Source organism: Emys orbicularis, chromosome 3, assembly GCF_028017835.1.
Source record: "Emys orbicularis isolate rEmyOrb1 chromosome 3, rEmyOrb1.hap1, whole genome shotgun sequence".
NCBI lineage: Eukaryota > Metazoa > Chordata > Testudines > Emydidae > Emys > Emys orbicularis.
In genome coordinates this window covers 24,248,927-24,274,921 of record NC_088685.1, presented here as the reverse complement: position 1 = coordinate 24,274,921, position 25,995 = coordinate 24,248,927, and the positions used below count along the sequence as shown (strand labels likewise).

Sequence of the window (25,995 nt, the reverse complement as noted above, 5' to 3'; positions counted from 1 at the left end):
ATTATCCATTGCTAACGCTCACCTCTACTCTAAAACTGAAGAGAATATTCTGACATAATTGGGTCTGAAGTTAAAGACCTAAGCACTTATATAGTAGATATTAGTGTGAGCCAACAAAACACCACAACCATTCTAAGCTGCAAGAAAGGATTAGTTTAGTTAATATGCTTCTCTGCTCCCTGGTCTTTGGCAGTACAAGAAGCCAGAGATACTTAGTTTGCTCTGTCTTTCGTACCTTATGTGCCATGTACTGTACACAAGGTCTGATGGCACTCATGGCAGACCTAGTTCAAAGTCACCACTACAAATGGACAATGCAGAGAGGTAGATAGCTAGGATATGGCACCAGTTGCCCATCAGAGTCCCACAGTGGTGTGGAACACAGTAAGGTATTTCTCATATAAAGACTTGAACGTATTTGAGCCAGTAAGACTAGTCTTACTTGGCACTTATGTGGATGGTTTAGATATGGTTTGTTCCCAAAAGTCATTTCTTGGTTTAACTTCAAAAGGAGCAGAGTGGGGATATGATGCTCAGATGCCATTTAAATTCTAGGTTAAAATTAACAGTACATGCATCCAACTGTTAAAGGAGCTCATTCCTAGTACTCTTAAAAATCCCAAACCCAGTGATCAAATACTTGTTTGCCTCGCCCCTCCACTCCTTTTCCCAGTTGGCATCTTATGGCCACTATTAAGTGCTATGATCATGGCAACTAGAAAGTGCAAGAACCATGAGGTACCAGCTGTTGGTCTGTCAAATGCAGTAGAGACTTTCTAATACACTATACACACAGTGGAGGCCATGAGAGTTTAACAAGGATCTTTAGTACAGATAATTTAGGCCTTGTTAGCTGTTAATTCCTGCTGTTCTCCTAAAGGTCAGTTATAGACATACATTCCAGCTCTCCCTCATCTCCTTCCCTCCCAGGAGTCCTTAAGGTAAGCCAAAGCAAGCTTAGTGGCTTGCAGTCCCATGTTCCACTTCCTTTTTAAAAAAAAAAAATATACATTTGTGCAAGAAAGCTGGCTAGGTTCCAGGAATCCAGATGTAATTTGTAGTTAGTTTCCAGTGGCAAGGTGGCAGGGGTTATATCTGACGATTGTATGGCTTGAGTTTAATGCAGAAAAACCACAAGCAGGTTGTATGCAGGGACAGGAGAAGAGTTCAAGAAAGAGGGGAAGTGTTCTGAAGACTAGTGTTTATGCATAGAATTCTTCTTGTTTCTGTGGTTTTTGGTATCCTCCATTTGATTGTTTTGGTTCATCCAATGAATAGCTGCCTTCATCTTTTTTCTTCATTCTGTACAGCATAAATCCAACTAGGAACACTGCAAAGAGCAGGCCTACTAGTCCTCCAGCAATGACACCTGTGTGGGGGGAAAAAAAAAAAGTCACATTAGACACTATGCAGGAGAGAGACATTCTGACTGAAATTTATTCCAGAGTTAACTAGTAGGAACAGAGACCAGTACTATAAAGGCATTTCATAATCAAGTGATTTAATAGGATCCAGAGAGTTTTCAAAGTCAAATGGGAATTGGGTACTTCACTTTTTAAGCTTTCAATGGGAACTGAGCACCTAGCAGTCCTCTGAAAGCCTCCCCTACAGCGGCTTTCAATTCCTTCCCAAAAATGAAAGTTTGAAGATGCAGTCATCCATGTTCCTTCCTCCATTACCTGGAGCCCACTGTACCTAAGCCATGACTCCTACCAACAGGCTATGCTCTAGTACTGCAAGAGGTTTTTACTCCATCCTTGCTTGGGAGTAGAAGTTCTCTCCGTGTATTACCACCCACTTGAACATGTACCTCAGAGTAACTGGATCGAAACTCTGCAGCTCTCTGGTGCTAGAGCAGTTCTGCAGCAGCTTCATTTACTTTACCAAGGACAGTCTCTACATACTACATCAGGTTTGATTTTACATTGTTCCCATGTTCAATCTGCAACATGCTTGTTTTTATTAGCAATGCATTAATCTAGATATTGACTAGAAGAAGCTTGAGGATCTGGCATCTACATATTGTGCAATACTGCCTTGATTTAGTGTTTTCAGGTTTCCAAACATATCTTGAGCTCTGATAACTAGAGAGTCGAGGTTCTGCAGTATTGGGTGGATCCTATAGCAGATTAGGCAGCCACCGATTAGGAGGACTACACAGGACCTTCTATAGCATTCAATGTATTTTGAAATACCTCCTAGAACTTCTTTCCTGTCCATTAACCCCTGGGAAGTTCCAGCAGCTTCAGCATCTCTTGAAGAGTCAACCAGTTCAGATTCCGATGGTATTGTTCGTTCTTCACTAAAGATAAAGTCTCCCTGTGGGAAAGATACAGTGCAAGTCAGTCACATTTCAGCTCACTGATGGAGTTACTGGAAACTTTACATTGACCTTGTTTTGTTATATTAGTAGTTTTTAATATTTCCCTTCAACTGATAGCACAAGAATTTTCCCCACACCCAGCAGTTAACAGCTTATGATGCATCATAATAGTGTGGAAGAAAAGAAACTAGCTTCATATGTGGAGTGGCACAAAGTTACTACATTCCAGCACTGTTGTATGGCTTTCGCATTGGATATGGCAAAGATCTACATTTGAGATTGAAACTTAATTCTTACCTGATCCCCAGAGCTTTCTTCGGGAAATGGAGCTTCCTTCTCATCTGTAGGGTATATACCCGTGGGTAGAATTGCTGTAGTTGAGGAGTGAACATCTTCCTCACTAATAGTGGTGAAGTTGGGATCAAATGTTTCTTTAGAGACACCAGATGAACTAGAGCTATGGATACTAGGTTCAATTACATGGACTGTGCTTGAGGCTTGTGCAGTGGTTACTCTGACAGTAGGACTGTGAGTAGTTGGACTTCTTGTTGTTAGGGCTGCCTCATTTGTTGTAGGTTTCTCTGCAGTTGAGCCCAGTTTGTGAGTTTCATCCTTATCTGAAAGGACAGCCTCATCTGGCACCATATCACTAGTGGGGGATGATACCGTTTCCTTTTCAGCTGGGTTTTCAGTGCCATGAACTGCAGGTTGGTGAACAGTTGCTCCAGTAGACATAGTTGACCTTGATGATGAATTTGCATGTTCTAAGGGGATATTCAAGGCAACCACAGGATGGTCGGTCAAGGGACCTACACAAGAATGTTAAGCATTAACTGATGTACAGAGGATTCAATAGCAGACAAGTACAAGCAGCTCAGTAAGTGGTGTGGTGTGCTAGCCTTATTATTAAAAGGCAACTTACTGTAGGGCCTGGATTAGACCCAAAAGCAATTAGATTGCTTCACAGTGCCCTATCACCCCCAAAATCACCCCAAGATTGGATGTGCTGGTTACTCAAGTACTGCCAAGTCAGTACACTATTCGTTGTTCGAACTCGTGCCAAGGAGGGAGAGCAGCCCACTTATCAAGGCCAAACATTCCTTTTTGTAACACACTGACCTGTAAGTTCGCAAGTGTTAACTACTTTTGATCTGCTAGTAACTTAGAATTGTCCTGTGGGGCAAGGAGTCAAATGCAAGTCTGATAAAACCCAACTAATTTTACCCATCATTAAACTGATCCCAATACTCAACGGCAGAAGACTGTTCAGCACTGCTTCCCACCTTTCTCCTACCCTCAACCCTACCAGTGAGGATATCCCATCTAAAGCAGGTAGCTGGGAATGGGAAGAAGGGTAAAGGGAGAAATAGTATAGGCAGGAACACCAAGTTTGACAGAGCAGCCAGACATCAGAAGTTAATAGTGAAGATTAATCTTAATTTAGGAAAGGGATTAGCATTTCATACCAGAAGGATGTCAAGTCATTTTATCCTCATGGGCCAGTTTGAGGAAGTTTTATTTCTTTTGGGGGGGAGCCAAAGTCTGGATCAGATTAAATAGGCATTAGTGGTATATAGAAAATTGCACCCAGTTAGGGTCCCTAGCAGTTTTCTATGACCTGTATCACTGTACAGCAAGTTTAACCATTGCTTAATACCTAGATCATAAGTCCTCTGGGACATGGACTGCCTTATTTGGACAAGTCTAGCATAAATGGAGATCCTCATTGGGCATCTAGGAGCTGCTACAATAGAAATAGAACCCAGCATGGGGGATGCCTCCCAGAGTCCAATTCCATTGAAGGCCTCCTTTGACACTATGGGGTATATAGTTAGTCCTGCCTCCCATGGGAAGTCACTACTAGAAGTTGATAGTCTAGTGAGGTCTGTCAGGAGCCCAGAGCTAGGCAGCCTGAGTGAGTTATGGCAGAGGAATTGTGACGTAGGAGTTCTCATCCATCTCCTTCCCTCCCTCATAATCCAAAACAGATCGATGGGATAACTTCTTTAACACCTCTACTTTATTTCCTTCACTTGCTCCATGAATGCATGAGCAACTACAGTGGTTTCACATTAGTGGCCTTACAAGTCAGATATGGGTAGGATGTCTTTGTAGACATCTCTGGGATCCCGTTTATTTCCACCAGGAACAGATACTTTTTTGGAAGCCCACTTCAATTCTCAATTGTCTGCTTGTGCTTAAGAGGTAAAACAGCCTAAAATGACTGTCAGGAGCACTGTGCTCCTGAAGGGAAAGATACTGGACACTTCAAGTGACCTTGCTCTAGGGAAACAGCAGCCAGGACACATCTTTGCTAAGCTGTGCGCCAAGAGTCATGACCTTAAAGAATTTATGACAACCGAGCAGCAATACAAGTCCACTCACCAGCGCCAGAGCCAGAGAAAGCATCCTCATCATCGCCAGATGAGTCCAGGTCTTCAGGAGGAAGGTTTAGATTTGTAGTTTGCTTTAAAGAGAAAGGACCACATTAGTGAACAGAGTAGCACAAGAGTGATTAATAAAAATAAAAGATACTCCACACACACAAAAAAGTGCACCACCATTAGGACCTCCCACCCCCAAAAAGCAAGCATTTGTTGCCATTCAGTACATAAGAATGGCCACACTTTCTGGGTTGATTTACTACATATAGTCAGACTGAAAACAGCCTCTTTAGTTCTGGGTTTTATTCAGTTGCAGGTGCTTACATGAAGGAGCCCATCATACTAGAGGCAAGTCAAGTGCAATATGCATCCTGAATGAAGACTCCATTCTTCTTGGACAATCAAAACCAGATCCATCAGTCCACTACTCTTGATCTAGGTGGATTGCTGTACAATAGTTACCCTACAAATGCAGCAGAGTGCTTGGTTTCCAACCCAAGAGAAATGGACTAATTTGAGGAACATCAACTAGCCCTTTGAGCTGCCTTCCAGAAGACAGGGAAAACATTTGCTAGGCAAGGCAGACTTGTTTAAATGAATGCTGTTCATTGAGAATGTAGTTTGTGATTTCCATGCAAGATCTCACCTACTTATTCTTTGATGAGGAGATCTCCCTTATATCACTCACTACTCCCACCATGCTTTGCCAGATGGACAAAAGTTTTGAAAAAAAATTGGATTCTGCATGTTTTTTAAATAAACCTGTTGAAAATGAAATCTAAAATTTAATACAATATGTTAAGGCCTAAGCTTGTTATAAATAGTTGTAAATGTGAAGCATGTTTTGATGAGCACTTATGTACTGAACATACTTACGGTTTTATTTTATTAAACAAAACAATGTATATGCTGTTTAATTAAATTCCAATTACCATCCTAATGCAACTTGACAAATTATGAGCAAAAAGTTGATTTAGTGAATAAGCAATATTCACCATTTTCTAACATATTAAGCATACAGGAATATGAAAACATTAAGCTAAAATTGCTTAAGTAAACATTTATAATTACAATTGGCCCTCCTAGGTAGCAAGATGTGCCAAATCTAGTGTAAAGGCTCTATTAGTTGTAAGTCAATATGCTTTACTGCACCTCTCTTTAGAAAAAAAGAGTACAAATGGAAAAGTTAATTAAAATAGATTTTTTTTTATTGAGGCTTCCCACTTGGTGATTTAAATTGCCTTGAATTAAATCAACCCACCCTGATGCTTTGAAAGTACCAGTCTGCCCAGTCTCCCTCGGACAATAGCAGACTACTAGCTTGCAGACTATTGAATGTATTGGAGGAGAGTTTTGGCCCAGACAGGTGTTCAGAGGTCACCTTCCTACAGAAGGCTCAGTAGGCAGGTAGAGATACGTATCTGTAGCATACAGGCAGTTGTGGCAAAGGTGACTAGTGGATTTTGGTCACTTTTTAAAAACTTATGACACCATGAAGTTAACATGAAAGCTTCTTAAAGCACAGCCAAGAGTTTACCTGAGAGCAAAACTAAACAAGGAACAATTTATTACAAGAGCAGGAGAGTTCTATATGAGGGTATCCCAGTTATGAGATTCCCGCCCTCAAGTACGACCACAATGTTTCAGTAGATCTGGTTAGACAATGGCCATCCTTGGAACACAAGACAAGTAGCACAAATAGCAAAGCCAGGTTTCTGTACTGATGTGCTACCCGAGGAATTGCCAGCCTTTTCAGACACCGCAAAGTCTAACTAGACATTTAATCTGCATGTTGATTCAAAGAGTCTGTCTGTAGACATTGACTAGTTCAGTTTTTGATCAAGAAAAGGGATTACACTGTTCAGACACTGTGCACACCTCATGGTCAAGGTTTCTCCATGACCTTTTAATTGCAGTTAGATTATACCCAAACAGGAAGCCTTTAATCCCACTGACTAATCAGAGTAGCACAACGTAGTTGGAGTTACGCAGCTGTACTTGAAGGCCGAAAATAAGTTACTAACAGACAGTGGGGCCATCTGTGTACTGAAGCAGCACAGGACACTGCTTTCTGGCAGCCACAGTAGAAGTACTTGATCATGAACGTTACTATGAGTACTTCCCATCAGTCATTACAGACACTGCTTGCTATTCAGCTACAGTTGGAGCCAGAGGCAGGCTGGGCACAAGCGTGTTATAGTCTCCTTCCCCACCGGAAGAGTTCTAGCCAAAGTGTAGTACAGTTACTGTCAGAACTCACATGGCACCACTGTGCTCCAAAAGTACCTAATACAGCCTTTGACGAACCACATGATGGAAGCTTATGATCATAACACTGATCCATTAGTGTGCACGATATCCTGCGGAAGTGATCTTTTGCTATTCATCTTGAATGCATGCATGTTTTTGGTAGTGGGATTGCCACAGTTGTAGCCCCATTAATACAGTTTAATGAAGTAGTTGCATAAGCTATTGTCTTTGAGAGATGTCATGATTCAGTGTCATGGAAGAGACCAGTAGCAAATAGCTTGTAACTATCTTTCCAAGTGGCTATATACTTGTTTTGAACACACATGGCACTAGCTCACATTAGTTTGTGAGCAAAGCACCCCAATCTTACACAAACCCAAACACCCTAGTGACTTTAAGGGTCAGAATATTGCTTGCCCAATAGAGTACCTTAAAATTGAGTACATCTTGTCTTGATAAATAGACAGAGTGCTTATTACTGTTCCCTTTCACACCATTATGCCAAAGACACTTGCAAGTTGCAGCTACAGAGTTCTTCATACCTGCCAGAATACAGACTTTAGACTTAAAATGAATTGTGAGAAGTAGAGGCTAGAGTTCCGGAGACAGTTGGTGAACTCACCCCACCCACACTTCAGGGAAAGTGAGGATTTTACACATGCAGAAGCAAAAAGGAGGCTTTTGGGGGTGCAGTAACTCAATGATTTTTACTAGTTGTAGCAGCCTATGGTGGAGTCAAGTTTTCACAGAAGTCCTTTAACTAGATTAAGGATTATTTGTATCCCATTCTTATAACGCCCTAGTGGAGATCAGTATTATAGCAGTCTGGTAAAGTTACTCTTCAGAGTAAGCCTTACTGGAGCACTAAAGATCCAATCACGGTCTGTCGGCATGGAAGGATTACATTTAATTGTTAAATGCCAATAAGTGTCAACTCCACCATACACAAGCCAAGGAAAAATATTTTTAGAGTCCAAATTTGCAGACAGGCAAAGAAAGAAAAGTGCTGCCTGAGAATGTAGTGATCTTTTGACATGAGGTTGAAATGTTTTACAGTTAAATTGAATCTCAACATCTGTCATTAAATTTGACACTCCCCATAATTTCCTACAACTGTGAAAGTTTACATTAATAAGACATTAATGCTTATTTTTAATATCTGTCAACTACAAAAAGATAAATTATGCCAGGCCTAATTACCTGGAGTAATGCTGCTATGTTGACATGTTTCTCCCAATTTATAATTCTGCCGCATACTGTGGCTTCCCACCTTGCGGTCCCATTTGCACCCACACTGTATCCTGAAAACCCCAGCTAGTCTATTACTGACACAAAGACCATTAATTCCTATCTTATCAGACAGGCTGATAAGGTTCTATTAGCTGTTTCCAGTTTGCACACTGGACATTAATCACGAAGGAGTTAACTGTTCAATCTATTCCAGATAACTCACAAAAATAGTTGACTTGCATGAAAGTAAGAGTGGATCAGTCATTCATCCGCAAATGCTGGGGGCAATAACTTCATTGGAAGGATTGGCTTTGTACGACAGCCATTTGAAAAGCTTTTTAGCTTGACATGGATACTAGTGGAAGACTAAGAGAAGTGTGAGTTTGTTAGAGACAGTGGATGTTAGAATTAATATCCCAGGTGAGACCAACTCCACCCCCTGCTGCTCAGAGCCACAGGCCTGCAGGATGCTCAGATGGGTATGGGGAGATTTCAGATTATTTTTCTGCCATCTAACACTGTCAGCCACCTTCAGGCTTATTTGAAAGTACACAAAGTTATGCACTGAAGTTATTCCCACAGGGGTTAAGGGCAGCCTGTGTGCAGTCATTACTTATAATAGTGAAGGTATGTGTCTAAATCAGACAGTTTTGGCCATTTTGTGATCTTGCTGCACCAGTTTGTGGTTGCTTTAGCCAGACTGCTCCAACGTGGCACAGGCTTGATGGTACGTGAGCGCCAATATGGGGGTTGAATGTCATAAATCTGACTGACCTAGTAGCAGGTGAATGTAGTAATAGCGATGAGTTTGCTCCTTTGGAAAACACTCAAACCTGGGCCAGCCAAAAGGTTAAAGGGAGCTGCATTAGCAATCCAGTCTGTTTTCCCAAGAACTAAGCGGAAGAGCATTTCAGAGGCAACCCATGTGCAACTGTAGCACTTTGTCTTGTCTCTACCAACTACTATAAAGTGAGCAAGAGATACAAGATGCATTTGGAGGGGGACCATCCAAATAATGCAACAGACAGGTTAAAAATGCCTGGGCTACCCAAGCACCTCCACCACTACTAGCACCAATGGATTACAAGTTTCCTACATGTAGGCAAGGCCAAGGCTCCCATGGATGGTTGCTTCTGGGGTTGTTGTGGGAGGGAGAATGGGGCAGGCGTCATGCAGCTCTCCCTGTGCCCCTTATTACTTTGGCTACTGGGGAAGGCAGAGCTGCTCTTTAGCTCACCATGAAAGTTAGAGTGTACAAACACTTGCACTGGAGAACAGTGAAGTAAGTGTCTAGATAGTGCATACATTCACTGTTTCACAGCAGGTATGGCAGCACACTTTGGACAGTGAGGGTAACTATTAGAACAAGCTACCAAGGGAAGTGGCGATTCTCCATTACTTAACAGATCTCAAATCAAGACTGGATGCCTTTCTTCAAGAAAGGCTTTAACCGTGAGATTCTATGGCTTGTGTTATGCAGGTCTGCCTAGATGATCCCATGTCCCTGCTGGCCTTAAGTAAATAAAATCTATGAGCCTGCTCAGTTTCCAAAAGTTAAGTACAAGTCCATTCTAGAAGCATTGAGAGCTCTTTGGAAGAATCAAAGCCTTTAAGTGCTGGATAATAAGTCTTGGCTCCAGAGCTTGATTTAGTACTAGCTAGTTTTGAGTGCTGAAGCCAGTAAAGCTCTTGAAGACAATCCCAGCATCTTCACTGTCAAGATGTGGATGTAAAGAGTCTGTAAATGGGGCCAGGAATCAATAGGGCAGGGAGACAGGTTTACTGACTTGGGTCTCTGGAGAGAGCCTGCCCTCTACAGAGTCCCTGGTCATTCTGCTTTAGGTCACATCAACTTTTACCTGTTATCAGTAGTGCTCCAGGGCTGACAAGGTCCCTTTTGGGTCACTATCCTGTACAATACACAAGGAAAAACCAAACCAAAAACGAACACTGCCACCTGAAGCAGTTTATCTGTTTGCTTTGGGAACAGGAAGTCACCCAAGAAATCCCTGCATAAGGGTTGGATCCTCCCCCCACACTGGCAGATAAACACTTAACTCTTCACTCCCCATCTCCACTTTTGATAGTGGCCTTCCAGTAGGAACTGTTCCCTTTCCATTGAGGGGAGGTTCTTATTTAAAGTAACATCTCATGTTTCAGGTTTGTGGCTGTGAGCAGTGTTGATTTTTTTTGGGGGTGTTTCCATCAATATACTCACTATTCCAACTGTCAGTGAGAAGACAGCATGGGTTTGTGGTCTTTGTCTTGCTAAGACAGCAAAGAGGATCTAGGACCTATTCCAATGTAGGCAGGCCAGCCCACCAGTGATTTAATCCTAAAAAGGGGTCAGGCTGCCTTCATTTATACTAGTGACACCCAAGTAATTGCAGTTGCATGGTGAGAGGAGAGTAGGATTTGGCTTGCCTTACAAACAAGAGGCAGTGCAAAGGGAAAGTGTCATGTTTTCCACATCATCCAGTTTGGTATGAATTGATGAGCTATGGCTTCTAAGACTGATGTTATGGGCCGGCCATCCAGTTCTTCTCTGCTTATAATAGAAATACTCTTTCTAGCTGGTTGTCAGCATTTGCAGAATCGTACTTCAGCGGTTACACGTGACATTGTGGTCTGATCAGCATTACGTTTACCTACTGGAAATTATCAGTGAGCCAAGAACTAGCCAGTTTAATGTTTAACTGCTGAGCCGTTAGGTCGCAAGATAGATTAACTTGTGGCACACTACGTAGCATGCACCAATATCAGAGGTGGTCAGACCAGCGGACAAATCATTACATATGAATCAGTAGCTATTTCAGGGGCACATGGCTTTACACAAAACAGTGAGCAGAGGGATTCCAAGGGCAGTATTCTCTTTTAATAAAAGAAACTAAATCCTCAATCCAGCACACGCAAGATAAACATAATCCAGACACTGCCTTTAGATCCTCTGTGGCTTTCCAGCCAACCAGAGCTACTTAGTCATGTACAGGCTATTCCCACCCACCCCACCCCCAGCTCATTCCTCTTGGATTTTAGAGGTCAAATGTGGATGCAGCTGTGTTAGAGACCCACCTTTTAATTTTTGCTCCCTTAATTCAGAAAGGGTGATTGAAACGCTGCCTTTCTTTGTGGTACGCCTTCACTACAGGAGTAACTGGGGTGACTGGCATTCAGATTAGCCTGGTGACTGCAGCTATAATGCAAAATCCTACCCTAGTTACTGTCTTCATGGTGCCATGCTCCCATGTGTGTCACCTGGACTTCCGAGTGCATCCCAGGGTTCTCTGAGCTGCAGTACGCCGAGTTGCTCTGTGAGTTGTAGGAGAACTTCTGTCCTGGGCGGGTGGGTGGGCAAGATTGTGAGGAAGGCATTTTAGCATCATCATTGAGTAATTTAACCTGTGTCCTCACTACAATGAGTGGGTCACCAACCCGAGGGAAAGCAGCCCCCAGGCTTTAACCTATATACCCCCAGTTGGGCCAGCTAGCCTGGGTAAGAGCAACAAACTTGGATATGAGAGAGTTGAGAGAGTAGATGGGGAGGATTGAGGCAACACCCAAGAGCCTGAGCTAGCTCTGCCCTCGAAGCTGACTAGGCGCCAAATTGTTCCTAGTTGCAGGAGAAGGGCGTGGACTGCTCTTGGTTATGGTTGGGACATGCAGGCTGCCTTTTACTGCCAGATTCAAGCAGCAGAGCCTGCATGTTTAAGAATGAACTAGAACGAGAAACGGTCACTGCAACATGGAGACTTAAGTAGCTCAGGAGGAAGAGAAATCAGAATGTCTTTCTAGAAAGACATCCCCAGAGTACCAGCAGCACCTTTCATACAGTGTGTTTTATCTTTCGATTGTACCTCTTATAACCCTCTGGCTCACTTCTCCTATTAGTAGGTTGTTCGGATAGGACGAGAAAGCCACACCAGTATAACTGCAAGTGTGTACTTAAACCAATGGAGTTCAGAATGTCCACATGGCTTTTAGCACCAGTTTGACTTGGTGTAAGAATAGCTCATTTCAATTTAGTTCAAGTTACCTAGGAAGAGGTTTAGCTAAACCAGAATAAGCCACATATGCCAGAGAGCAGTGTTCACACTGCATGTTGCACCAGTTAAACTGTTACCCTCCCTTCAAGAACCCACACCCCAACCCCCTGCCCCAGCCCTGAGCCCCAACCTGGACCCTGCCCCTCAAGCCCCTGCCCTGAGCCTGCTTGTGTACCCCAAACCCCTCACCCCCTGCCCCACCCTAGAGCCTGCACTCCCAGCTGGCACCCTCACCCCTTCCCACACCCCAACCCCTTGCCCCAGCCTAGTGAAAGTGAGTGAGGGTGCGGGAGAGCGAGTGACAGAGGGAGGGAGGGAGAATAGAGTGAGTGGGGGCAGGGCCTCAGAGAAGGGGGCAGGGCAAGGAAGTTTGGTTTTGTGCAATTAGGAAGTTTGAAACCATAGTGTGCATGCTTTGGGACTGCAAGACACTCCCACCCCTCAGATAGGGGATGTACATTAAGTTACAGGTGCTGAACTGGAGTATGTTTGCAGTTCTCCCTCCCATACAGGGTTTTCATGCATCTCTGAACAAGAGCAAGCTTGGCCTTGGCTGAAATGGCTGCAGCATCTGTTGAAATTGGTGGGAGTTACCCCCCTTTATGCTAGACCCAAGTTTAATCCAGTGCCCCTTCTACAGAATAGGTGAAATAAGTCAGGTCAAGTCATACAAGCCGCACCTTGATGCATCAAGTCTCTGCAGTTAGGCTCCTGCTACTCATAGAAACCATCCTCTCCCCTGGAGAGTGGCGAGAAGTCCTCAAGGAAGTGCACTACCCCTACCTATCACCCTGGGGAGGGAGAGTAGACCATGCAGACTACCAGTGCTAGAGCAGAATATCTTTTTATTTATCTAGCTTGGACACGAGCAAGAGATTGCACGAGGAAGGTGACCAAGATGACTTGTAAGGATTTATTTCATCCCTGGCTTGCCTAGGGAGAGACCATCTGAAATGGGCACAAGCTGTAACATTTGCATCAGAAAGAGTTATTTAAGGTACTCTAATTTACATATGGCATGCCTTACATGTTTGTACAATGCCTAGCATAATGGGGGCCCTGATCCATGACTACAGCCATTAGGAGATTACTTTTACAGGCATTCATTAGACAACTTTGCTCAATTCATCAGCCTTTCAAATAATGTTGTGCCTCTTTGTTCTCCTGCTGCCAGCAGCCCATGCTTCCTGCATGCCATGTCCAGCACGAGAGGACCACCAATATTTGCTAGTCATTGCAGAACCCGGAAAGTCTGTCCTAGCAAACAGTGTCTACTCACAGCTAGGTCAACTGCAGTGCAATTCATGTGTCACTGCTACTGATGAGTCATGCTGTGAGTCACCCACATTCAGAGAATTCGATCATTTAATACTGTGGAAGACTTTTCCATCTAACCCAATCTCTTACCCTACTTAGCTGATCATGACGCTCAGAGACCTCCTATCTCGGGGGTCTATGGTAAAGTAGCTAGAGTTTCTCCATTTCTTCAAATTCAGGCTGGGGTCCACTTGGTAGCAAACCCTGATCACTTCATGTAGCCTGTCAGGTGTGAACTGAAGTCTCAGGCTGGTTCCTTGCTGGAAACCATGTACACATCCCAAAAGCCACAGCCATGCAAGTCCCCTTCATTGTAGGAGTTACTAGGTGACATTCTCTGGCCTGTGCTAGGCAGCTGGCCAGTTTTGGTGAACTTAGTGGTTCCTTCTGGTCCTAGAAGTATTGACTCAGTATCTGTCTCTTCTTGCTAACTTTCTCTCTGCAGCTGGCAGCAGAGAGAATCTATCAAGAGACACTCTCCAGATCAAAAGGAACGCATGCCAGTAACCTTTGAGGAGGGGGGGGGGGGGGGAGAAAATGGGCTACCTGGGTGATCTAGGTCCTCTAGCATTTATCAAGCCTCTGGGCAAACTCACCTTATGGCAAACTCTTCACCTGCCCTTTACTTTACTCACTGCCAGTCATCTAGCAGGTCATTTGATTATAAATAACCATTTTAAGGCTATTTTTAGATTTTTGTACAATGGGTATATCAGAGTATTCAGTGACAGACAGGACCTTTAATCAGTTCTGAGCCTCAGGGACACTGTCAAAATTCTCAGCCAGTGAGGCTTACCACGGAGGTCTTCAACCAAGTCAGCCACTGTTTTGGTAGTTACCTTTCTTGTAAAGGACTTAGATATCCTGCATCAGTTTAAGTTTCCATAGTTAAAAGACTGCATATATAATCAGTAATTTACTTAACTTTGCATATAGTTAAATCTGCATTCTAGAATTTCACCCCCCAAAGACAACTTCAGTCACTAATGTTATGGATGTGCCATCTAAGCCTACACGTGCAGCAGTTACTTATTGTATGTTGAGTGTTTTGTCCAGTTAAGTATCAAGTTTAGTTCTAAGTTACTCAAGCAGTGGGGCATCATAAGTCCACCCCATAAGTGAAGCTAAGATTTAGTTAAAAAAAAATCCACAAAGTGACACACAGAGGTCATGGGCAATAAAGAAAGAAAAGAAAAAAACACACACACCACACACCACTCATGGAAGCCCTGTGACCTATCCATGACTTACTAAAAATATGCATGACAAAATGGGTAACCCTGAGGGCCACCCATGCCATCTGGGGGTGCCCAGGGCACTCCCTCCCCTGCCTGAGGTAGCTGGGAGCTTAGGGCCCTGCAGTTCCTGGCCACAATGGGCAATGGGGGAACCCCGCAGCTCTCAGGGGCTGTGGGCTCAAGTCACGGAGGTCTCTGGAAATCATGGATTCTGTGACAAAACTGTAGCCCTACCCATCAGCTACAACAGTACATCTTAAGAATTTCCTGATCTTAAGTCTTCCCTTCAGTTTCATCATGATCTCTAGGGCAATGGCTCTCAAACTTTCCAGACTACTGTCCCCCTTTCAGGAGTCTAATTTGTCTTGTGTATCCCAAGTTTCATCTCACTTAAAAGTATTCGCTTACAAAAATCAGACAAAAAAAAGTGTCACAGCATTTATGTATGTTACTGAAAATGTGCTTACTTTCTCATTGTATCTGTATGAAATTTTAGTTTGTATGTATTCGCTAGTGCATTTTACGTAGTCTGTTGTAAAACTAGGCAAATATCTAGAGGAGTGACCTCTGTGTACCCCCTGAGGTATGCATACCTCTGGTTGAGAGCCACTGCTCTAGGGTGACCCAACCGTGTCCAATATAAAGGGTCCTTCAGGCCCCTTAACCAAGGCCCACATGCAATATTAGAGTGCCTTAGAACACTTCCCAGTGCTTTTGCAATCCAGTTTGTTGAAGTGTTTCTAGATTAAGTGAAATGCTGTATTCCAATGCTTGGTATGCCACCTTTTGGTACTTCCTCATCTCTGAATATACAACCCAAGTGTCAGTGGCCTTTAACTGAAGAGTTCCAGCTTGCACTGTCACTGTCTTTTGACAATGCCTGCCTCACCTCCTCCACAGCCCCATTCCAAATAGCCTCAAAGAATAGCTGTTTATTTAGGCGTCTCAGATTATCACCCAGGCAAGGTATTGCCCTCACAATATCACATTTACATGCAGGCTTGTGGGACAACTGTTTGCACTCAACCACCTGATCATGAATGCAGTTAATTGCCAGGCTGCAATAGCAAAGGCCGGCTTTGACAGTTGAGTCTTTGACATCCAGATTTCCACCATGATTTGCTTCAAGAAAGTGGAGGAAGCAAAGTCTAGCATTTGAGAAACCAATTTGTTTGCAGTCAGCTACAAGGAAGGCTTTCCTGATTACAGGAAGAAGTCCTACTGCTCTTACACAGCAGGATTTGGGACCACTACCAGTCCTATACAGAGTTTTAAGAAGTCTATTTTCAGAATCTTACTGATCTCACCAGTTACCTGGGAAGTACAAGCTAAAGTCTGCAAAAAAACAAAAGCAGTGCCTACAGTTTCATCTCAGTATCCCATACCGCAGCTACTAACCTCCTGACAAGGACGTGTTAATCTTTCTGAAAATTCCCAATACAGCCATGTTTGATGCATTTCCATTACATAATTAAAATGTTAGCTTAACTAAGGCAAGCAGTGCAGCTGAAAGAGGCTTAGATGTGCTACAATAAAGTAGTTGACGGAACACACAAGATAGGAAGCCTTTCCCCATGCCACTAGACATAGCCAACGGGATACCAACACCTAATTGTACCATTGTAGCCACCCTGCCATGTAGCCCAATTATAAGGTGCTTCTACAGTATAGAATATTCCCCTTCCACTATGGGAATAAGCTATAACATGAACTTTGGTATAATGGCACCTATATCAGGACGCATATTGTACCAGTGTAAGAATTAGTCGCGCCTGTAAGCATGAGTCATACTGGGACAAGGTGTACATAGACCAGGGCTCACTGTACCATTTTTCCAGATCTTGGTAAGGAATATTCCTTTCCCATTTCAGTTTTCATTCACAGCTAAGCACAATCAGTACCAGGCTTACTTACTACTATAGAATCTCATGTGCAGGTCTCTCCTTGCATAGTTTACCTTTAAAGCAACTCTATGGCATAAGAGTACTCAAGCTAGTCAGACTAGCTGACAGTGCTGTTTCACTGAAAAGTACTGTTTCAAACCCACTTATAAGAATGGCCATACTGGGCTGGACCATTGGTCCATCTATCCCAGTATCTGGTCTTTCAACAATGGTTAGTGCCAGATGCTTCAGAGGGAATGAACAGAATAAGGCAATTGTTGAGTGATCCATTCTGTCATCTAGTCCCAGCTTCTGGCAGTCAGGTTATGGGACACCCAGAGCATGGCATTGCATCCTTGACCATTTTAGCCAATAGCCATTGATGGACCTAGCCTCCATGAACTTAAATACTTTTTTTGAACCCAGCTATACTTTTGGCCTTCAAGACAGCCGCTGGCAATGAGTTCCACAGGTTGACTGCACATTGTGTGAAGCAACACTTCCCTGTATTTTGTTTTAAACCTGCTGCCTATTAATTTTATAGGATTACTCTGGTTCTTGTATTATGCAAAGGGGAAAAATAATATTTCCCTATTCACTTTCTCTATAGCATTCAAAATTTTATAGACCATCATATTTCCCCTTAGTCATCTCTTTTCTGAGGAGACAGCCTAGTCTTTTTCCTCTTCATATGAAAGAGGTTCCATACCACAAATCCCCCCCCCCCCCCAATCTCTGTCTTTTTGAATTCCAATATCTATCATGTTTGAGATGGGGGACCAGAATTGGATGCATCATTTGAGGTGTAAGCATATCATGGATTTATATACCGACATATTTACTGTTTTATTATCTATCCCTTTCCTAATGGTTCCAAATAGTTAGTTGTTTTGACTGCTGTGGCAAAATGAGCAGATGTTCTCAGAGAATTATCCATTATGACTCCAAGACAGCTTTCTTGAGTAGAAATGGCTAATTTAGAGCCCACCATTTTGTATGTAGAACTGGGATTGTTTTTCCCAAAGTACATTACTATGCACTTCACATTGAATTTCATCTGCTATTTTCTTGCCCACTCACCTGCTTTTGTGAGGTCTTTGTAACTTTGTAGTTAGCTTTGGACTTTGAGTAATTTTGCAAAATTTGCAGGCAATACAATCTCACTGTTTACCCCTTTTCTCAGATCATTTATGAACATGTTGAACAGCATTGCTTCTAATATGGATCCTTAGGGGACCCCACTCTATTGTGAAAACCCTTCCTACCCTTTGGTTCCTGTCTTAACCAGTTACTGATCCATGCGGATCTTCCCACTTATCCCATTACTGGTTTGCTTAACAGCCTTTGGTGAAGAACGTGTCAAAAGGTATTCTAAAAGTCCAAGTACACTATATCCACTCCCCCTGTCCACGTGTTTGGGATCCCCTTCAAAGGCATAATCTCTCTTTACAAAAGCCATGTTGATAGAACATGTTTCTCGGTGTCTGAATTCTGTTCTTTACTATAGTTTCAACCAATTTGCCTGGTACTGAAGTTAAGCTTACTGACCTATAATTTCCAGGATAGGCTCTAAAGGCTCTCTCTCTTTTTTTTTTTTTTAAAAAGGCATTACATTAGCTATCCTCCAGTCATCTGGTACAGAGGTTGATTTAAGTGAGAGGTTACATATCACAGTTAGTAGTTCTGCAATTTCATATTCAAGTTCCTCCAGAACTCGAGTGAATACCAACAAATTGGTAAACTAAACAGACTAAACAGTTTACCATCTGTGTCGTTTACTGCTTAGTTTACCAATTTGTTCCAAAACCTCCCTCCAACACCTTAATCTGGAACCGTTCCTCAGATTTGTCACCTAAAAAGAATGGCTCTGGTGTGAGGATTTCCCTCACATCCTCCACAGTGAAGCTGCAAAGAATTCATTTAGCGCTCCTCCCCCCGCCCCCCGACCTTGTCTTCCTCAAGTTCTTGTTTTGCTTCTCATCTGTCTAGTGGCCCCAGTTTGGCAGGCTTACTGCTTCTGATATATTTAACCTTTTTGCTGTTAGTATGTGTTATTTGCTTGTTGCTCTTCAAGTTTTTTGGCCTGCCTAATTATACATTTACACTTAACTTGCCTAAGTTTATGTTCCTTTAAAAATTGGAAGTCAAATCCTACTGAGGAAAATAGAAAGGAAGTCTTTAACTGCCTCTTACTGTTTAGCCTTGGTGCCTTTTTGGTTCTCTTACTTTATGTTGGGCACACATTTAATCAGCCTGTCGGGTGGTTTTTTTTAAGTTTCCATGCAGCTTCCAGACATTTCATTTGTGACTGTTCCTCTTAATTTCCAGTTAACTAGCCTCCTCTGTGTGTAATTCCCCTTTTTGAAGTTAAATGCTACTGTGGTGGGTTTCTTTGGTATTCCCCTCCCCCAAAGGATATTACATGATGGTTGCTTTTACTCAGCAGTTCAGCTACATTCACCTCTTGGACCACATCCTGTGTATCCCTTAGGACTAAGTCAGGAGTTGCCTCTCCCCTTGTAGGTTCCAGAACTAGCTGCTCCAAGAAGCAGTCATTTATAGTGTCCAGAAATTTTCTCCGCATCCCACCCTGAGGGAACATGTTCCCAGTCAATATAGGGAATTGAAATCCCCCATTATCAGGTTCTGTTGTTGTAGCTTCTGATTTCCCTGAGCATTTCACAAATCAGTCACCATCCTAGTCAGCTGGTTGGTAGTACATTCCTACTTCTACACTCACTGGAAGTGGGTTGTAGCCCACAAAAGCTTATGCTCTAATAAATTTGTTAGTCTCTAAGGTGCCACAAGTACTCCTGTTCTTTTTACGGATATAGACTAACACGGCTGCTACTCTGAAACCTGTTCAAACATGGAATTTCTATCCCTAGAGATTCTATGGTAGGCTTTGATTAATTTAAGATTATGTGAAAAGTCCTAATCAAATACAGTAGTGCCACTTCCCCACCAGTCCAGCCTTCTATCATTCCTATATATTTTATGACCTGGTATTGCCATGTCCCACTATCACTCCAAGTTTCTGTGAGGCCTATTGTATCAATATCCTCATTTAATACTAGGTACTCAAGTTCACCCATCTTTGCATTTAGACTTTTAGCATTTGTACTCCAGCACTTCTAAAATGTATCAATATTTAGTGGTCTGTCTTCATGTGATGTAGTTGAATAGGACTCATTTGAAGGTTAACTTCTCCCCTCTTGGGGTGACCAGATGTCCTGTTTTTAAAAGGGACAGTCCTGTTTTTTGGGACTCTCTTATACAGGCACCTATTACCCCCCACCCCCATCCAGTTTCCCCCCCCCAGTTGCTATCTGGTCACCCTACCCCTCCTCCTCACCATATACAGTATCCCCTACAATAAATCCCCCTCTAAGGTAGGAGCATATAGTTTGGACAAACTCCTACACACCTGTCAGCCTTCCCCCAGCTCTTAGTTTAAAAAGGTCAGATTTTTAATTTTACATGCCAGAAATCTGGTTCCACTTTGGTTTAGGTGGAGCGCATCCTTCCTGTATCGGCTCCTCCTTTCCCAAAAGGTTCCCCAGTTCCTAATAAACCTAAATCTCTCCTCTGAAGATCACCACCTCATCCATGCATTTAGACCCTGCAGTTCTGCCTGTAAATGGCCTTGTGTGTGGAACTAGAAGCATTTCAGAGAACGCTACCACGGAGGTCCTGGACTTTAATCTCTGACCTAGCAGCCCCAATTTGGCCTCCAGGACCTCTCTCCTACCTCTCCCTATGTCACTGAGGCCTGGTCTACACTACCCGCCTGAATCGGCGGGTAGAAATTGACCTCTCGGGGATCGATTTATCGCGTCCCGTCAGGACGCGACAATCGATCCCCGAATCGACACTCTTACTCCACCAGCGAAGGTGGGAGTAAGAGCCGTCGACGGGGAGCCGCGGAGGTCGATTTTGCCGCCGTCCTCACAGCGGGGTAAGTCGGCTGCGATACGTCGAATTCAGCTACGCTATTCGCGTAGCTGAATTTGCGTATCTTAAATCGACCCCCCCCCCCGTAGTGTAGATGTAGCCTTATACCTACATGTACCACACCCACTAGCTCCATGCCAGCATTGCACGCAAGTCTGTCAAGACGTCTTGACAAGTCCACAAGCTTTGAATTCAGCAGGCAATTCACCGTGCAGTTCTCCCAGTCAAACCTGGCTATCGGTTTCTAATAATCAAATCCTCCATTACGGTCTTCCTATTAACAGGGGTCCTTCCCCCAGAGAGGTGTCCTTATTGCAATAGGATACCATAACAGTTTCCCTCAACTACAGCTTGATTTTCTCCTTCCCTCAACAGCACAGAGGTTGTCAGACTGGGTGTGGCACTGTTCTACTGTGCCCCAGAAAGTCTCTACATACCTCTGTCTCTGCACTCTGGTCTCAAGAGCCTGTACTCCGTCTGAGGGCCATGAGCTGCTTGAACCAAATCCACACACACTACTTGCCCACACCACAAGTAATCAATCATACATGCTGCATTCAGTGCATTAGATTGGATAGCCACCACTCTGAAAAAAATAATGCAGGCAGAAGTCCAGCAACACTCTTGCTGGGGGTTTTGTTGGTTTGGTTTTTTTGAGGGGGAGTTTATTGGCCTAATTTTAGAGCATGTTTATTAAGTACCTGGCTCTCGTATACCCTTGCTAAACTCCCTCAAAAGACTCCCTTATTCGCTAGCACCTCGGGTCACTTAGGAGCTGGCTTTTTAAATCCCTGTTTTCCAGGAGTTAGCTCTGCTCCCTTGTCAAGGATCCTAAAAGGATTAGTGATCAAAGGATGGCAGGCTAAGCTCTCAGCCTTGCCTAGCAGGCTGCTAGGCTCAGCACACAGCCCCACAAACAGACCACACTATAAGCTTCAATCAAGCAATTTCCAGAGGCATTTGCAAGGCTTGACTAATTAAGATCCAAGCATCTCAGTGACTAAGTCAGTGCTCTGGAAGTACAGCAAGGTCCATAATCACTATTAAATTGCTATCCCTGGTTCAATCTCATGTTAACAAGAATCTTAGAATGAGATATTGTAGTTATAGCACCAAAGTTAAGTATTTTAATGTGTTGGCCTAGACATGGGATTCTTGGCTCCCAGAAAGAGCATTACACAGTCCAGATGTGGCCATTTAGAATCGCTACATACAGCAACCATCTTGAGACAGCACAGATGGTTGGCTATTAGTTATAGATGTGACAGTACAGGCCAAAAAACAGTGTCCATCTAACAACTGAACAGGATTTAGATAGGACATGGGGATTGAGCACAAGGAGTTTGTTTAAATGTTTAAAAATAGAAACTGTGTAAAGAGTGTCTGAAAGGTATGACCACATAGTTGAGTTCTATGTGGGAAGAATAATTGAGCTTAATGCTTAAAAAAAACCTAGCCTATCAGCTATTCTGTTAAAGGCCATGACTCAGTTGATGCAAGAGTGAGCTAGAAGACCACTCATCCCTGCCCAAGCTTTCCAGGATACAGCCCTCTTGTTTGAGCCTCCATACTCAGGTGGCAAGAGTAGCCAAAATACAATTGTCCTACTCTAATGGAAGAACCCAAGAGATTTAGGTTTATCTTGAATCAGCCTTTGGCTCAACTGTTTTGATATTCAGACAGCTGGCAAGCTTGCCATTCCCACTTCTGTAAATTAAAAAGCTGGTGTTCTATGGTGTCATGTTAGATGTTAATCGATGAGTTTTATGCAAGCTCAGAATACTTTCCCCACTTCACACAGGCCCCATTTAAGCACATTGATCTGTTGTAGATAAGTGGGAAAGCCCCATAGGGTCATCAATTTAAGTGCCTACCAATGACAGATTATTGGCTATAGCAGGTTTGGCAGGAGGCTCTGTTACAATTAAAGTGTGGCTTGAAAACACCCCCTGTTCTTCACTTACCAAACTGGGGGTGGGGGAGGGGCAATGAGGGAACTTGGGCTTCTGCCCTACATGGCATGCCTCCCGGGTGCTGGGCTTCAGCAGGAGTGGGGCTGAAGCCCAGTCCCATGGGGCATGCCTGCCAGAAGCCCCACTCCAGCTGGCACACCCCAGCTCTCAAACTTCTGAAGATCATCATATGCAGCTCAGATAGTCAGTGTTTGGCTACCCTGACTATAGTGTGGAGTGCAGCAAGAGTGACCCTACTCAACATATCCCTTTAGTCCACTAAGCTCCAGGTAGGCACCCCAGGACACTTCAGACACTTCTGCCCCATTCCTAACTAGCTTTTGGATTATTGCTGGGCATCCTACATACAGGTGTAGAAGCAGCAGCGTCCACAGTTAAGACTTCAAAGGGCATAGCTTAGTGCTTTTTAAAGACAGAAGGTTCCTACACTTAATTGTGCCATGTGTGCTATTCTCTATGAAGAGACTTGCCCCTAACCCAGGCAAACTGAAGCCAGGAAGAACGCACAGAGACCCAATTGTGATGACCCATTGTTCTTGAAATGGGGACATACTTCCTTAGTTACAGAAATACAAAGCAGATTGGGGAAAAAAGAAAAAGTATTTTTAGCTTGTTTCTTACCACAGAAATATGCTGTCACAGAGCTGCAAGTTACCCAAGCTCCTATTTTGCAACTAGAGAGTCAGTCTCCAAATATCATGCAGGCACAAGATCTGAATAAGTTTAAAACTGCCTTCCTATGCATGTTGTATGACTTAATGAGGTATGACAAGAAATAAGACAAGATGAACTGTAAACAGATATGCTTCCAGCATGTACCATCTTACATCTCTTAATGGAAGAGACTAGTAATGGCCCAAAATCCTAATAAAATTAGGTTTCATATGTAGGATTGACACTATTTTAGTAAGATGTGGCTTGCAACCTGGCTCTGTTGCTCCACACACTTTGGAAGACTACACTGGACTGACAGATTAGTGCCTCATTTAGATGCTACTTTGCCCGAAGTAGAGATTGTTAGTAGGTTATGAATTTGCTTTGAGACCAAAAAGAACCAGGTTATTTTTCTTCTAAGGACTAGCAACCACACAATCCCAGGGGAGTTCATGCAGACACCAGCAAAGTCACTGTAGTTTTGTAAGTAGCAACATTACGAGACCTTGCATTAACAGTTTCCAGATGAAGTCATTTGCTCTCCATATGGTAAACTGCCTCCGTTCTTCCCTACCCACCCCCAGACCTCTATATAGCCTGTTCCTCCAGTAATCTCTGGATGCAACTTGAGTTAGTGCTACTGCCTGGCTCTAACTGGTATGTGTATTGCTGCCTGGGCTATTAGTCTGTCAGTTGGGACAGCCTTTCCCACAGTAGGCTTTCTGAGCTAAGTCAGAGAAAGCTAATGCAGCCTCTGAACTTAGTGCAGATTCAGTTGGTGGGGAAAGGAAAATCAGGGGTCATTAAAACAACCATGTTCTGCATATCCTCAGAGAAAAACAATTCAAATTCTATTCTCTGTCTAGGAGACACGGTCCTTTGTCAGTTTTTGCCTGTTTATAAAAACCATGTGCCAAAGTGTGGTTTCCAAGAACGGATGAGAAAAAGCTAGTCCACTAAAGAGAAGTTACTGCTTTGTGCTATGGGTAGGCTAGTATATTTCAGAGAGGTGGTTGGTAGAGCAACATGCAGTATCTAATGCAGACATCACCTGGTCCAAAAATCTGAGCCAAGATCTGTAGTGTAAGTTTTTCCACAGCAGGGCATTGTAGACATGCCATAATCATGCAATGAATCCAGAGCCACCTTAGCTTCCCCAGGAGTTAATTCATAAAGAATTCAAGACAGCTGTTCCTGCCATTAAGCACTTAAGGCAATGAGTGGCATTTGACAGAGGACAGGGCCTCAGTGAAAGGCAAAGATAGATTTGTAGAGTATTACAAGCCTGCTAGCGAGCCACTGCTGTCAGATAGCTTGTGCCCCACCTTTCACCAGTGCCTTAAGTTGGTGTACTAGGACCAAGATCACTTAACCAATTGATCCGACAGTCTTTTCCCCTCTCCTCAAAAAGAGACAGAAGTTTCAGTAATAAAGGGAGCCACAAGAGATGAAGCATAAGAACTGCCATGCCAAGTCAGACCAATGCCCACCCAGCCAAGTACCCCATCTCCAGCTGTAGTCATTACTAGAGCTTATGGGGGAGTGTTCAGAACACGGCAATTATGGAGAGAGCTACTCTGTCTTCCTCTCCCAACTTCTGGCAGGCAGAGGTTTAGGGTCCTGAGTATGGGGTTGCATCCCTGACCATCTTTGCTAATAGTCATTGATGGACCTATCCTCCATTAACTTATCCAGCTTTTAACAGTTATACTTTTGGCCATCACAGCATCCCATGGCAATGAGTTCCACAGGTTAATTGTGCATTGTGAAAACTATTCTCTTGTTTGTATTAAACCTGCTGCCTATTAGTTACATTATGTGACCCCTGGTTTTTGTATGGCGAGAAGGGTAATCACTTCTCTACTCACTGTTTCCACACCATTCATGATTTTATAGACCTCTATCACCTCTCTCCTTAATAGTCTCTTAAGCTAAGCAGCCATATTCTTTTTAGTCCCTCATACAGAAGCTGTTCCATATCTCTGACCATCTTTTGTTGCCCTTCTCTAAACCTTCTGTAGTTCCATTATTTCCTTTCTGAGATGGGGCAATCAGAACGGGTCCAGAACCCAAGGAGTGGGTGGACCATGGATTTATATAGTGCAGAAGTAATCTATTTTTTTGTCAGGGTCCAAATTTCTTGGTCAAGGTATTGTCAAGATCCAAACTCCAGAGAAAGATGCCCTCCCACCCCCCAAAAACAACAACAACATTAAGTAAATAAAAAGATGTTGTGGTCTGTTCAAAAGCATCTGGTGGTCTGGATTTGGCCCATGGTCTGCCTATTGACTACCCTGATATAGTGGCATGATATTTTTCGGTCCTATTTTCTCTCTTTTTCCTAATAGTTCCTAACAAAGTTAGCCTTTTGACCACTGCTGTGCATTGGGCTGACTTTTTCAGAACACTCCACAGTGGCTCCTACATCTTTCTTGAGTGGTAACAGCTAATTTAGAACCCATGATACACGTATACTAGGATTTTTTCCCAGCATGCATTACTTTGTACTTCATGTTTAATTTTATCTGCCTTTTTTGCCCAGTCACCTAGTTTTGTGAGATCCCCATAACTCTTCAGTCAGTTTTGGACTTTGCCATCTGCTAATTTTGCCACTTCACTGTTTACCCTTCCAGCAGATTAATAAATATGTTGAACAGCACTGACCCCAGCACAGATCCTTAGAGGACCCCAGCACAGATCCTTGGGGGACCCCAGCTGTTCATCTCTCCCCATTCTGAGAATGGGC

At 43.3% G+C, this 25,995-nt stretch overlaps 1 protein-coding gene across 1 annotated transcript in view; it reads right to left on the bottom strand.

Annotated features, from left to right (window-relative positions):
- Nucleotides 1–1,202: 1,202 nt before the first annotated feature.
- SDC1 (syndecan 1) overlaps nucleotides 1,203–25,995 on the bottom strand; it is a 32,072-nt gene continuing 7,279 nt past the window's right edge. The window contains exons 3-6 of the mRNA XM_065400746.1: nucleotides 4,709–4,790; nucleotides 2,621–3,132; nucleotides 2,196–2,319; nucleotides 1,203–1,369 (exon numbers count right to left, since the gene is read on the bottom strand). Coding sequence (XP_065256818.1) covers nucleotides 1,203–1,369; nucleotides 2,196–2,319; nucleotides 2,621–3,132; nucleotides 4,709–4,790 — 885 coding nt within the window. The remainder of the gene's footprint in view (nucleotides 1,370–2,195; nucleotides 2,320–2,620; nucleotides 3,133–4,708; nucleotides 4,791–25,995) is intronic.